Source organism: Helobdella robusta (genome assembly GCF_000326865.2).
Source record: "Helobdella robusta unplaced genomic scaffold HELROscaffold_25, whole genome shotgun sequence".
Classification (NCBI taxonomy): domain Eukaryota; kingdom Metazoa; phylum Annelida; class Clitellata; order Rhynchobdellida; family Glossiphoniidae; genus Helobdella; species Helobdella robusta.
In genome coordinates, this window is record NW_008704310.1 from 976,502 (window position 1) to 990,818 (window position 14,317).

Sequence of the window (14,317 nt, forward strand, 5' to 3'; positions counted from 1 at the left end):
ACTAATACTTCAACGCCACATTCTGATTTGAAACGAAACATTGCAAAATAACATATATCATTATGGCAAACAGACTGAGATCAAACGAAAGCACATCTCTAGCAAATACAACCAAACATTGAAAAAACAAATAAATATTGTCCCCTGTTGTGGACAAACCTCATAATGATGGCTCAAATATGTCAGTGAGGAGATGTATAGTTCACCCAAAAATATATCGAGAATAATTATTTTAGTGGAGACACAAATTCTGTAAATAGGTTTAAACTTTTCCCTCTGGGTTATGTTGAGAATCTGATGTTGCTAATTACCATGGTGGAGGCCAAAAAACTCTCAAGGTGTCTTGAGAATCTATTGTGGCTAAATATGACTTAAGAGAAAATCAACACTTTCAAAGTTGTGTCGAATGCCATTTATGGGTGACCTACCTAGTGGAGACTCAGACGCCAGCCATATCAGGAATGTAAATAGTGGACACTATATAAAACTATGGTGATTGCACTGTATGGGGGTCATTGGGTTGTGGGGCCGACAAACGGTAGATGGGCTTTTTCTTTTTCCGTGGTGGCGTCAGCTTCTGGCGCCTCCGGTTTACGGTGTGGTTGTTATATCTGCTTCCCGCCAGCTCAGATAAACTGGATCAAGCTGTTACTAATAATACCTAACCTACAAAACAACACCTCGGTCAAAGGCTTCTTTTCAAACTCTGGACTGATGGCTTGATGCGGCTTGGTCGAATTTCCCGTTATGTTAAGAGGAATTTAATAAAACAGAGAAACAAAAATTAAACAAAAAAATTACAATTATCAATTTACAAACAGGACACATTAAAGCACCATCTTAGGAGCTGCAGTGCCGTAACAAATTAAAAAATAAATAAATAAATTTTTTGAAATTTCTGTATAATTGAGCTCTCAGTAGAATGGTACTAATACACATTACGCAAAAAACATATAAAGCTTATAAAGTTATGACAGCTATCGCATATTCACCTCAGCTTTGCTGACATGTTGTTATCGAGTTTTAAATAAATTTCACCAAAACTGATAAACGTTTTAATTATAAACTTTATCGAAAAAGCTATAAGTCGAGATGTTTATAAATAGGCATTGTATAAATTTATCGACAGATAATGATATCTGTGACAACAACAAGTTTAACAATTTATAATTTTATTAGATGCAAAAGCTATTTTAAAAATCTGAGTCAAGTTTTTATGGGGCATATGACTTCAATTATGGGTACAACACAGTGTTGTACCAATAACTAACCTAGTTTGACGTAGTACCTGGTGATCCTATGAGAACTTCCTCGCTTAAACAACGTGCACTTTTCAGTTTATCTTATTGCAATTTTTTGGAAATAGTTCAATTTATTGAAAATAGAGTTAATATATAAATTTATCATGCAAATATATTTAAAATTGAACTGTTGTTATCCACATTTAGTCATTTATCATGCAGATTGGCTCTATTTCAATTTTTCACAAATCATCTTCAGTGCAGCTTTGGTTTACATAGTTTCTATAAACTTCCTTGAAAATTGACAACAATAGAAGATGAAGAATATGAAACAAAATAAGTGACTGCTTTGTCTAAAGAAAATAGGAACATAACTAACTTGAGTCGGCTAATTTTTTGTGAGTTGTGAAAATATTTTTTAGAATATTTGTGTATATGTAAATCGTTTTTTTTATGTAAATAGTTTTTTGGCATGTAAGACATTTTTTATGTAGGTGAATAGTTTTTGGTTTGTAAATAGTTTTTGATTGTAAATAGTATTTTTGTGTGAAAATAGTTTTTGGAAGTCCCGTATTATTTTTCCACTAATAATTTTTCATTGTGATATTTCAGTTCGTAAATATAATTTACATTCAATTATTATCAACGAAACATTAAACAATCTCGTTATCAAGATGCCCATGTTTCCCTTTCTTTCAGTTTCGTTTCGATATTTGTTCGATTGTCTCATTTCAGCGTTATATTATAAACTTAAATTTAAAATCATGAATAAATGAATGAATGAATTAATTAATTAATTCACAATTTTAAACTTTAGATATATGTGAACATTATGGTGATTTTGTTGAAACACAAGCATACAGGCACGTTCGCATGCATGTGTGATGACCCGATAAAAGATCAATAAAATTTTACCTTATTTGGAAATGGAAATTAAAAGATTTAAGACTTGACGCAAATTACGTTTTAGAATGTCGAAAATTCTACATTCTTTAGAAATTGGCGGATTTTTTGGGATGGTATCACCAATTGTGTCCATGTTGCCTAAACCTTTCGATTTTTATGTAAATATCGAGTGTAGTTTGTATATATTGTTTACAGATTAAATACGTTTTGAGATTTACATTTTTTAATAATGTGAAAATATATTTGATTAATAAATTGCCAATACCTGTGTGTGTATATGAATATGTCATCGTTTGTTTATGAAGTTTTTTTCTTCAATTATAATAAATTTTTCACAAAAGATTAAAATTTATTTTATACAACTTACAAAAATGAAAAATTAAATTTAGTACTGTATTTCAAATGCTAAGTCAGCAAACTATCATAAATGATTAAGGAAAACGATTTAATTTTAATGTAACAAAAATGTTCACATGCAGCATCTAACATGCAGCATCTGTTTAGATAAAATTGTTGGAAACTTTGCATACCTGGCCGGTTGTTTGCAAGGCTTCTTTAGAGCGTGCATCGATCAGTGGAGAAAACAACATGCCCACTTTTCCGATCCCCATCCCTCCTTACCATCTACACCACATTTAGAGCTACAAAGGAGTAAGTAAGTTATTTAACGGGGCAACACTGTCTATGTCCATTCATTGATCAGATAGAACACCAAATTACATACAGTTTTCAAGTAATCGAACATTTCCTCAACATCATGAGGTGCAATGTGTCCATCGACCAACTGTTTCCTCCAGACAAGTTGATACAACAAATTTATGATTTCATCTTCAATGAGAAAACTTAAGTCGTGTCACTTTTTTGTGAGTAATGTAAATATCTTTTAGTGTTGTACATTTTTTTCTATGTGAAAAGGTTTTTGTATGTAACTAGTTTTTCGTGTATGTGAATAGTTTTTTGTGTTTAAATAGTTTTTTGTGTATTTAAATATTTTTTGTGTATGTAAATAGTTTTTTGTGTATGTAAATAATTTTTTGTATGTAAATTGTTTTTTTTTATGTAAATAGTTTTTTGTATGTAAATAGTTTTTGGAAATCCTGTAATTATTTTTCCATTAATAATTTTAATAATTTATTGTGATTTTTTCTGTTGATAATTTAAATTTATTTCTATATGAAGAGAGATTTATTATCAATAAAACATTAAACAATATTTTTATCAAGCTGTCCATGTGTTTTTTACTCTCAGTTTCGTTTCGATATTGGTTCGATTGTCTCGTTTCAACATTATATAGACTAAAATTAAAAATCGTGTATTCAAGGTAATTAACACAATTGGATTTGTTAGTTAATAAGGTTGATCAGATTTAAATAAACAAATAAAAATAAATAAATAAGTTTAAAATTAATTTACCGCCCCTAAAATTTAACGCCCGGTGCGCTTGCCCCTTTTGCCTCCCCCTAATTCCGGGCCTGATAACAACTATTATAATTTACGATTAACCGAGTCAATATTCATAAAAAAAAACATCTGGTAATAAATATTCAACAACGTGCAATTGGAATCCTTCCCACTAATAAATTTAGAAACAGATGAATCATCGATAATGATGACACGAAAAAGTCTCATATTGCACAAAGTTGAAGATCGTAATAATTAATTAAATGACCGTTAAGTATTCACATAAAACAAACAAAGAATTAGAGCATTGTAGAGACACAGAATATATATACTTGAGCAATCGGCCACATCAGTACTTATTCTATAGTTTTTTTCCCACTGCCCAAAACCACGGACGTCGTGCAACATAAAAGATTTTCGTGTCCCAAAAGCTACGTTAATTTTTTAATCGCCGAATAAAATTATTAAAATGTTTTTCAGCTAAATTACAACGTTATTGTCTTAATCGATTATGTTTTACAACTTGCAATTGCAAATTTTGCGATCCGAAATTTAACCTCGCCTGCTTTTAGGCTGATAAACAGATGTTACTTCGGTGCGCTATGGCTGTGACTCGTCGCCCCTGCACAAAACTTCAATTAATTTACTTATTTATCACTTATATTTCCATAACGTAAATCAATTAAATCAATCAATCATTTTATTAACTATTATTATTAACGTTCAATCGTACGGTTTTACTTTAAGTTCTTCATTCAGTTAGTAATTAAATTTGTATGTTCCTTTCTTTGTACATTTAGTACTAAACTGGCATTTATTCATTGATATTGGCTGTTGCTTTTAGCTCAAGCTGTTCAGTTCAGTGGTTAGTTATTCATATCGTTTTAAAATTTAATATCTGCGTTCATTTTTAATATCTATTCTACTATTATTCTGAGTACGTTAAAGGTAATGAGGAAAAAGAGCAGTTACTAGTCAACCGTGTCGATTTAAGCGGAATTTTTGGCTGGTAGTCGCATCGCACACTATCAGTGATGCAACAGTAGCCTACAAGTACGTCCAGTAAACCAGAAAAAGCTGATATTGTGACACTGTATCATCTTCGATAGCCTCATTTTCATCTATGTGTGACTCCGCAGCCACTGCCTCTAAACATGATCATGTTGAAAACGCTTAACAGTATGTGATGGGCTCATCACCAGCCTCACCTGGTGTACTTGCAGACGTTAAATCGGATGACAATGAAGAAAGTACGCTGCAGTCAAACATAAATGCTAATAAATTTGACGAAGTAGAAATTGACAGTGCTGGTATCTGTAAGTCAGTTTTAATGGCACGTTTGTCAAAGGAAGCAATAACTAGATATTCTTATTTTAAAATAACTAAGTAACAAAATTCAGCTCTGATAAAACAATTAAGATATTTTGTCAAAATGGCCGAAATTTTGCATTGTGTACTACTTGTGTTAAATTTCCGAAAACATTTTTAATATATTCAATAAAGGTTTTTGAAAATTGTCTGAGAAAAAAAAAATAAAGAATATGTTGATGACAAAGTCCCACTGCTTAAAGTGTGGTCCGGCGTCTATAAATCAAATCCAGCATGGAAGTCTACAGTTAGTGAAGTCGAACAAACATTTCAGAAACTAATAGGCTCAAACATTTTTTTCACTTTTCTGCACTTAGCACTAGAGAGTTGAAAGATATTGCAAGAAACAATAACTGTTGCCTAATGTCACTGCCAAAACTCTTTGAGGTTCACTGGACGCAGTTCAATTCCAACATGTTGAATGCAGTTCCGGCATCATGGCATTGCCTGCTTATTTTCTTCAAAACTTCAAAGACAAAGAAGCCAGCGGTTACCTCGCATTCCTGCTAAATATCAACAATCTTAAATCACTTCTCTGGCGGACACACGTTTTCAGCAGGAATCAAAAACAGCTTCAATCAGAACCCCATCTTCCTTACAGACAAGCTAACCCCACAGGTGAAAACCAAACTGCGTGACTTGAAATACAACTGTTACTTGAAGGATAGGTTGAGGCATTGAACAATCAAATATTTACACTTGAAAATAGTTCGCTCAAAATGAATGGCAAAGCCTCATATTATGTGGCGTAAGACACACCATATGTATATGACGGATTGAAGGAATGTCCGTGTAGTGTGCAATAAGTAAGCTGAATCACTAGATGAGTTTCTAGATTAACGCTTTGCAATGGGTGAAGAAATTGTGCGCATTGCTAAACCATTAGCAACCCTTGCGGCTTTAACAGTCATCAAACTTGAAGATGTACGATGATTTGCTTGCTGTGGATAACATTGATGGTCTTCGTAATCAATCAATCAATCAATCAATCAATCAATCAATCAATCATTCAATCAAACATTCAATCAATCATTCAATCAATCATTCAATCAATCATTCATGCAATCAATCATTCAATTAGTTTATAAAGCGCTTTTTCCGCGATGTTCAACAGCGCTCCTCAATGAATTTTGCAAATAGATCCGTTCTAAACTTCGTAAGGGATGGAGAAGTCATCAGAGAAGGAGGTAAAGAGTCTCATAGAAAAAGGCCAGAAAAAGCAAAAGCAGATTTAGCAAAAGAGTTCGTAAAATGTCATTGCCGGAACTGGTGCGCTTTTTTGCATCATCAGACTCGTACATAAACGTAACAACAATATTGGCTGCTAAACCGCTCAGCGCTGATGTTGAGAGGCTGATCAGCACCAGTACAACACTGAAGTCAATAAAGAGGGCCAGTTTATCATTCAGCACTGAGAACCATTACTTTAGTCGATTGGGACCCTTGACCTGCTATACTGCTGTAGTTGAAACGGACAGAACAAAGAGTAAAAAGTACACCAAAAGCAAAGGAGCAGGTTTAATTTCACGGAATTTTTCCTCAATCGACAGAACAGCACAAGGCAGGCGATGAAATATTGGATGAAGATAAAAGCAAAAATATAAGAAGAAATTTTGACACTTACTACTTACTATTCATTACAATGCATATTTTACATAATTACACTGTCTATCTCTTTGATTGTTACGCAGACATATTTAAGATTCCCAAAATGTTTTATTGATTAAAAATAATAAAATTTAAGTAATTCTTTAACTGTCTTTAAAGCTTCAGTGATTCAAAAGATGTCATATGCATATGTGCATATAATAATTTATGTTGTTCCACGGTAAAATAACTCGTTTGTGTCTCTTACGGTGAGTGTTTGAGTGTAAGTTATTGTAGTTACGAAAGATTAGCTACATTTTTTTGTTTTATTGCTGCCCAGAACTTTACATTTTGACTGCCCATGGTGCCTTTTCCACTGCTCCAAAAAAATTTTCAACTACACATTTTGGTCCAGCTGCCCATTACAATAAAGTCTGGGCCATATACACAACGTATCAATTTGATTAAAATAAATAAAAATTTCAGTTTTAACTCAAGAAAATTGACTATGATTTACGTTCTACCGTTAGAAAAATCGAAAAATTAAACAGAATGCTAACTAACGGGGAATATGTTGTGATTTTCATTCATCATTAATTGTATTTCTGTCACAATCCAATATATATATATATATAATATAAATATATGGAATGTATAGAATTTATGGAATATTTACAATATTCCATAAATTATAATATATTATTTAATAATATATATATATATTATATATATATATATACAATATATATGGAATGTATAGAGTTTATGGAATATTTAGAATATTCCATAAATTCTACCGAATGTTTGGCGTTAATATGTTTGTAGTTCGTTTTTTCGATTTTTGTCACTAAAGTTTTTTAGAGAACCTTTAGTTCATTAAAATTCAAAATAAACTTATTTTTATAATTCATGCTGCAAATTAGGCCATATGTTGATTCCGAATGAATCATCATCAGTGCAATTTGATTTAATTCCAAAAAACTTTAGTGAGAAAAATCGAAAAAACGAACTACGAACATATTAACGCCAAACATTCGGTAGAATTTATAGAATATTGTAAAAATTATAGTCTATTACCAGCATTTATATATATATATATATATATATATATATATATTCAGTTTACTAGTTGAATCAGCTGATTTAACAACTTCAACGCCTTCAACTTAACTGACGAGATGACGAGAAGAATTTTTTTAAATTACCATTGTGATTTAATTTTCAAAAAAGAACCAATTTACGTTTCATTCAATTCTTTTCGCTTGTTTCAGTTGACATACTACTGGAGTATGGGAGATATCAATCAGGAAACAGTGGGAAACAGTTGCGAGTCTGCTGCAAATAGAAAGCAGCAAAACTTTGCCTGACTGGTTTAATTTCCATCGAGAGCTGTTCACAGAGGGGGTTAGAGATAACCCAGTGAGAATAGGTGGGCCAGGACACGTAGTCCAGATTGATGAAACTCTGGTCTCGTGTGCCAAACGAACGAAAAGAGATCACGCAAGGCTCTTTCTGCAAAGGTGGGTGTTGATACAACAATGATACAAATACAAAAGAAGCGTTTCATGTGGAGGTGCCACAAAGGGGCGCAGCAACACTCATGCCAATAGTGCAACGCCATATACTGCCTGGTAATTTTTTCTCAATTTTTTGTTTGACAAATATATTTTACTGCTAACTTATCAAACAGGAACAACTATGTGGTCAAATCGCTGGGCCGCTTATAATAGCCTGAGTCAGTCAACAGGATTGCCGCACAATACTGTTAATCACAAATATGGGTTCGTGGCTTCAACTGGAGTCCACACAAATGGCATAGAAAATCTTTGGAAATGTGCCAAAGATAAATTTAAACAGATGCATGGCACCTGCGATGCTCACATCTCATCGTATCTGGATGAGTTTATGTGGCAGCGCGGTGCTAGAGACCGCGACGAGCGGTTCCAAAGAGCTCTTGAGCTCATCCGTACATATTATGTTGTATGAATTATTCTTTTTTTGTCAAACGTTTTTCATTTATGTTTTTCAATTTTAATTTCAATAACATTTACAAAATAAAATTTCTTCAAAAAACCGTTTATTTTCTTTTAATTTTCACTTCATAATCGGCGGAAAGATCTATTTAGTTTAACTTAGTTGCACCGTGGGAGGAGCACCTCAATGGTTATACCTCAATGGTTGAGCATTGACGTAGATATAGAAATAGAGCTATAACATTTCGCATAACAGGAACCAAGCATTAATATTCAGGTTAGATTTTGATCCAAAATCGTTTAAGGGTAGATTGCGTTGTCAAGCGTTTTATATTTTTGATTTAAATTCAATAACATTTGTAAAAAAATACCCAAAGAACCGTTTTCCTTTTATTATTCTGGCTGTTGTGTACATAATACGGTCCCAAACCAACGAACAAGTGAGCTGTATTTAGTTTAACTATTAGTTGCACCGTGGGTGGAGCTTATGAATCTCTTTAAACTGTTGACTATAAATAAATACTGCTGGAAAAACCACTTTGCGGTCTCCGCGTTTGGTGCTTGGTCTGTTTGGTGTTTGAGTTGAGTTTTTTCAGTTAATTCATTATTTATTATTTAATTTTTTAATTGATTAACATAAATTTTTTAATTAATAAAATTGAAATGACAATGATGAATGACAATCAATCAATCATTATTAATTATTTAGTTTAGTAATTTAGTTTTTTTTTAGTAGTTCATTCTTGTCTCATGAAGTCATGGATCTTTTATTTTCATTAAAAAAATTATTATTAATTAATTTAATTTGCTCCAGTGTTTTTGTTTATTTTTTATTTATTTGAACTAATAATCATGTTGAATTGATTGAAAGTATTTAAGACTTATCTTAGTCTTTAATAATTAATTAATAAGACCATTATTGTACATAATAAATAATTTGGCAGAAATGTTGTATCTTTGTTATTTTTTTGAAATTAATATAAATAAATAAAATGAAGTTTGTTAAACCTTGCCCTAATAAGTTTGTGTTGTTAGGTTTTTTGCATATAATCTAGTCACGATTTAAAAAAAATTAAAAGAATTCTCGTTTTGACACATTTGTTGCAGTCTAATCACGAGGCATGAAGATAGCAGATGAGAGCTTTACTGACAATGTTAAAACATTGTCGTATAAATATATGAAATTGTCTCTTTGTTCCACTAGCTGAAAACTGTCTAATTAAAAAGTTTTTTTAAGGTTACCGTAACCAGGTTAAATTATATTGAAATTAAGCTTGTAAGTTACCAGCAAAATTGTAAAAAGGCTAGTAAGAGGAGTAAATTAACTGTGTAGACTAACAATATCAGAAACAGAATGACAACGAATAAGTTTTCAACGTTACAATACTTTTTCTTAACTTAGTTATAAATAATTTAAATGATTTCCAGTAACCATAAAAGTGTTGTGTATATTTATTTTGAAAAAATGCATCATGACAAAAACCCCAACTACATTTTAAATATTTTATTTTTTTCAGATATTTTCAGTTTTCTCAAAAATGAAGCCAAAGATTTTATAGATAGATACTGGTGTATGAGCAAATTGTTTCAAATTACTCTGTTATGGAAATGCAACGAGTAATTAAAGTAGTAACAGAAGATGAATACACATCATCATCATCGGCAGAAGATTTTGTCTCAAAACATCGATTCAATAACGGTGATAATTCAGTACACATTTCCATAGAATCAACAGCAAAAATAAAAAATGATGGTCAAGTCAATGTGTACAAACTTTCTATTTTAGGACTTAATTTTTCCAACCAATCTGCTTATTTTCAGTTTTTTATATGTTCTGCATGTGTCTTCGTGTTTTACCTTATTTATGGCTATTGCCAGGTATGTGATGTTTATTCAAAAAATGTAAATTCTGTTCTTTGTTCACTTTGTGATTTTTAGCATTTATAATTTTTGACTGGTTTGTGCATAATTAGTTTGTAGTTTGATTTAGTGGAAATGTATTAAAGAAGTCACGTAATATTTTAAGAAAATTTTTTCACAATTCTCAACTGTTATTATAATAATCTTTTTCTAGGAACTCATTTTTACAGTTGAAGGTTTTAAACCATATGGCTGGTTCTTGACAATGACACAATTTTTGCTTTATTCTTTCTTTGGATTGATAGAAATGTTTTTAAAACATGATCGAACCAGAAAGTTAGTTTCCATTTATTTCTAATTATCACTGTTGTATTCACTTAATTAATTAGTTATTTTTCATCGCAATTAGTAGTTTTAAAAAACTCAATGTATTAATCAAAAAATTCTTGAAACAATATTTCATTCCATAGAATGCCACTTAAAAATTACCTCTTGTTGGCATTCCTGACTGTTGGTACAATGGGATTTTCAAATTCGTCCCTTGGTTACCTCAACTATCCGACTCAAGTCATCTTCAAGTGCTGCAAGCTCATTCCTGTTCTTGTAGGTGGCATAATTATTCAAGGTTTGTGGTCTGTGGTTTATAGTAAACAGTTTGTTATTCAAGATTTTTTTTTGTTTTGAGTTAGTGAAATATTGATGTTAAATTCTTATTTTAATTTTTATAACTTTTTTTAATGAAATTTCACCAGGAAAATCATTTAACAAATTTGATTGGCTGGCTTGTTTTTGCATGTCCCTCGGTTTAATCTTTTTCACATTGGCAGATAGCATGGTGGCCCCTTCTTTCAACATTTATGGTTTCTTTTCAATTGATTTTTTGTTATCACAGTAAAATTTTTTCAAAGTTCGCCCAAAGTATTTTTTTAACCGTCTGCATGTTCCTTGTAGAGATGGAAATCCAACCGAACTCGAACCTTTTTAAAAACAGAACCAAATCTAAACTTTGCTTACGACCGAACCGGACCCGAACTTAAAACCTGATGGCTACAGACTAAACCAAACTGCCTTTAGCTATAACGAGTCAAATTTGATTTTATTTTGAAGTTCAATAATCATTTTTGAAGGTGTTTTCTTGATAAGCGTGGCACTTATGTTTGATGCAGCCATTGGCAATCTGCAAGAGAAGTTCATGAAATCTTCACTGGCAAGTAACGCTGAAGTGGTTCGTAATTTTTTGAAGTATATTCTGTTTACTACTAGTAACACTCAATGGACGACTATGTATATGATCATTCTTTATAGTTTCTCAGAGTGCATATAGGCTGTTTGTGAAATTATTGGTACTTTCAATGGTTTGGATACTGTTAATGCTTAACATGATAAATCTAAGCAATTTATAGGTTGCTTGATGGCCTAGTGGATAATAGGCACTTGGTACATTTTCGACCGTGTTTTAATAGGAAAAGGGATCCCTTTTGTGTTTAATGCGTTATTTAGCTTGTATTCACATACGCTGTTTGTTTGTTATTGATACCTCTGAATTTTAGAATTAAAACCATTATTTAATTATTTGGAAATATATATTATTAAAAGTCGCATTTGAATTAAACTAAATTAAAATAATGAAGTAGGCACAATTTGAAGAACCTCATTGAAAGTTTGACCAGTGGTCTGATGTATTGCGTTAAATTTCATATAATGCAGGTTTTTTACTCTTATGCTGTTGGCTTTTTGTACATTCTTTTGGGACAAATTGTCTCGAAACAGTTGCCAGAGGCGTTCGATTTTTGTCAACAGGTTTGTGAAAAATTAATTAAACGTTATAATACAACGGAGTAGTACTATAGTAAATCCTTCACAATTTGATTTTAGAATCCAAAAATATACATTTACACATTCCTGTTTTCTTTTTCTGGTTACCTGGGTGTGAATGTTGTCTTGTCACTTGTTCAGTTATACGGAGCTCTCATAGCAGTCACTGGTTTGCTTAAAATTAATTTAATGAAGTTTTTGGAGTTATAAAATATCATTTAAACAACTTCCAGTGACAACATTTAGAAAGGCGTTGACTATCATTCTTTCGTTCCTCCTGTTTAGCAAGCCTTTCACGATGCAGTTAGCTTTTTTATTTTCATTTAAACACCTTTCCTTGATATACAACCACGACCGTATCAGTAAACATAAATCAAACAACCAAAATGCGCTATATCAAAGATATTACATTTTGTAATAAGTTGAACATATATAAAATCTTGCTCAAGAACCCAATTTAGGCAAATACACTTTTTCGATTTTTTTTTCTGACAAAAATTTTGAACCAAAAAGCTAGAGATGATTGACCACAAAACAAGAACCCAATTTAAGTTACCCCTCATTTTGTTTCATTTTATATATACACATTTGCGTGATGTGTCATGATTTTGCATAATTTCTAATTTCAGATACGTCTGGTCTGGCATGATAGTATTGATAGGGATATATTTGAATGTGTATAGCAAGAACCAAAAATCCTGGGATAACAAACTCAACAAAATTTACAAAAATCTGCTTCCTTCAAAGCAACCAAGGTTGATGTCACTTGATAATCTCAAGAGCAATATTGTTTAGCTTATGATTGGAATAAATTACAATAATTGTACACAACACCTTTATTCGTTTTTTTGTAAATCATATTTATAAAAAAAATTTATTGTCAAATGTCAGCAAAAATTAATTTTTATACAAAGAAAACATGATTATGATTATTGGAAATAAAGTGGGCTTATATTGCAATTTGAGATATACCATGCTTGTGTTTAATTTTACAGTGTGCATTGTCTACTGGTCAGTAAACTTTGGTGGTCTTTTTTCAACAAATGCAGCCATCCCTTCTTTTCTATCTTCTGTGGCAAATGTTTGGTGGAACAACAACTTTTCAAAATGCAGACCCTCATTTAATGAAAGTTCAAGTGATGCATTTATTGATTCTTTAGCCATTTGAACAACCATTGGAGACAAGCTTGCAATGGTTTCAGCCAATTTTATTGCTTCATTGAGAAGTTCTTCTGGTGGAAATACTTTACAAACAAGGCCAGCTTTTTCTGCATCTTGGGCAGACATTCTTCTGCCTGAAAGCACCAATTCCATAGTTTTATATTTACCTATTGTTTTAGTAAGACGTTGAGTCCCTCCAGCACCTGGAATGGTTCCTAATATAATTTCAGGTTGTCCAAACTGAGCTTTAGATCCAGCATATATTATGTCACACATCATTGCTAGTTCACATCCACCACCCAATGCAAATCCATTGACAGCTGCAATTATAGGCTTTTTGAACTTTGCAATTCTAGACCAATGGGATAAAAAAGAACCTTTGTATACCTGTTTAAAATCTAGGTTTTTCATTTCTTTTATGTCTGCCCCTGCAGCAAAAACTTTGTCACTTCCAGTGAGTATCACACAGTTGACTGAAGGGTCTTTTTCAAACCTATCTAAAACACTGTTCACCTCGTTCATGAGGTCATCGCATAAGGCATTTAAAACTTTTGGTCGGTTCAACCTTATCAAACCGATATTAGATTTGTCTCCTTTGAATTCCACGATCAAGTGTTTCAGATCGTTGGATAAGCTCGAATGATTGAAGCATGAAACTGCGCAAGGACTCCATATGTTGTTGACAACGAACGTTCTTAAAAATGCACTTTTGAACGGATTCCCCATAACTCGTTTGATGACACTCGCCATTTTAAGTCAAAATTGAAAATTTACAACGTAAATCAGAGTCGGTCGCACAGCGCTAGGTCGATGTGTTAACTATGGAAAGCGATGACACATTTAACTTGTTCATGCATACTATAATTTTTATTTATAGTACATAAAAAACCAGACACGGAATGTGGTTGCAACATGCAAAATGCCAAACAAAAATATTAAATAAAAACAAATAAACGTAAAGTAATAAAAACATGAATACTATAAATATAATAAGATTATATATAT

The 14,317-nt window shown here is 31.9% G+C and overlaps 5 protein-coding genes across 5 annotated transcripts; 4 read left to right on the plus strand and 1 right to left on the minus strand.

Annotated features, from left to right (window-relative positions):
• Positions 1-2,212: 2,212 nt before the first annotated feature.
• On the plus strand, positions 2,213-2,994 carry HELRODRAFT_172986 (hypothetical protein; the record flags this gene model as incomplete). Its single annotated transcript, XM_009019639.1, has 3 exons — positions 2,213-2,260; positions 2,627-2,802; positions 2,874-2,994. The coding sequence occupies 3 exons, from the start codon at positions 2,213-2,215 to the stop codon at positions 2,992-2,994; spliced, it is 345 nt and encodes a 114-aa protein (XP_009017887.1).
• Positions 2,995-4,734: 1,740 nt separating this feature from the next.
• On the plus strand, positions 4,735-6,971 carry HELRODRAFT_172987 (hypothetical protein; the record flags this gene model as incomplete). The annotated part of the gene is made up of 5 exons (XM_009019640.1): positions 4,735-4,868; positions 5,234-5,405; positions 6,031-6,185; positions 6,254-6,432; positions 6,844-6,971. The coding sequence occupies 5 exons, from the start codon at positions 4,735-4,737 to the stop codon at positions 6,969-6,971; spliced, it is 768 nt and encodes a 255-aa protein (XP_009017888.1).
• Positions 6,972-8,192: 1,221 nt separating this feature from the next.
• On the plus strand, positions 8,193-8,489 carry HELRODRAFT_79698 (hypothetical protein; the record flags this gene model as incomplete). Its single annotated transcript, XM_009019641.1, has 1 exon — positions 8,193-8,489. A coding segment is annotated over one exon (297 nt), but the record flags the coding sequence as incomplete, so codon positions are not given.
• Positions 8,490-10,084: 1,595 nt separating this feature from the next.
• HELRODRAFT_79631 (hypothetical protein) lies at positions 10,085-12,946 on the plus strand (the record flags this gene model as incomplete). The annotated part of the gene is made up of 9 exons (XM_009019642.1): positions 10,085-10,354; positions 10,551-10,672; positions 10,807-10,961; positions 11,089-11,196; positions 11,464-11,561; positions 12,044-12,136; positions 12,212-12,320; positions 12,385-12,454; positions 12,781-12,946. 9 exons carry the CDS (start codon positions 10,085-10,087, stop codon positions 12,944-12,946), a joined length of 1,191 nt encoding a protein of 396 aa, XP_009017890.1.
• Positions 12,947-13,156: 210 nt separating this feature from the next.
• Positions 13,157-14,038, minus strand: HELRODRAFT_79551 (hypothetical protein; the record flags this gene model as incomplete). The annotated part of the gene is made up of 1 exon (XM_009019643.1): positions 13,157-14,038. The coding sequence occupies one exon, from the start codon at positions 14,036-14,038 to the stop codon at positions 13,157-13,159; it is 882 nt and encodes a 293-aa protein (XP_009017891.1).
• Between the last annotated feature and the right edge of the window lie 279 nt (positions 14,039-14,317).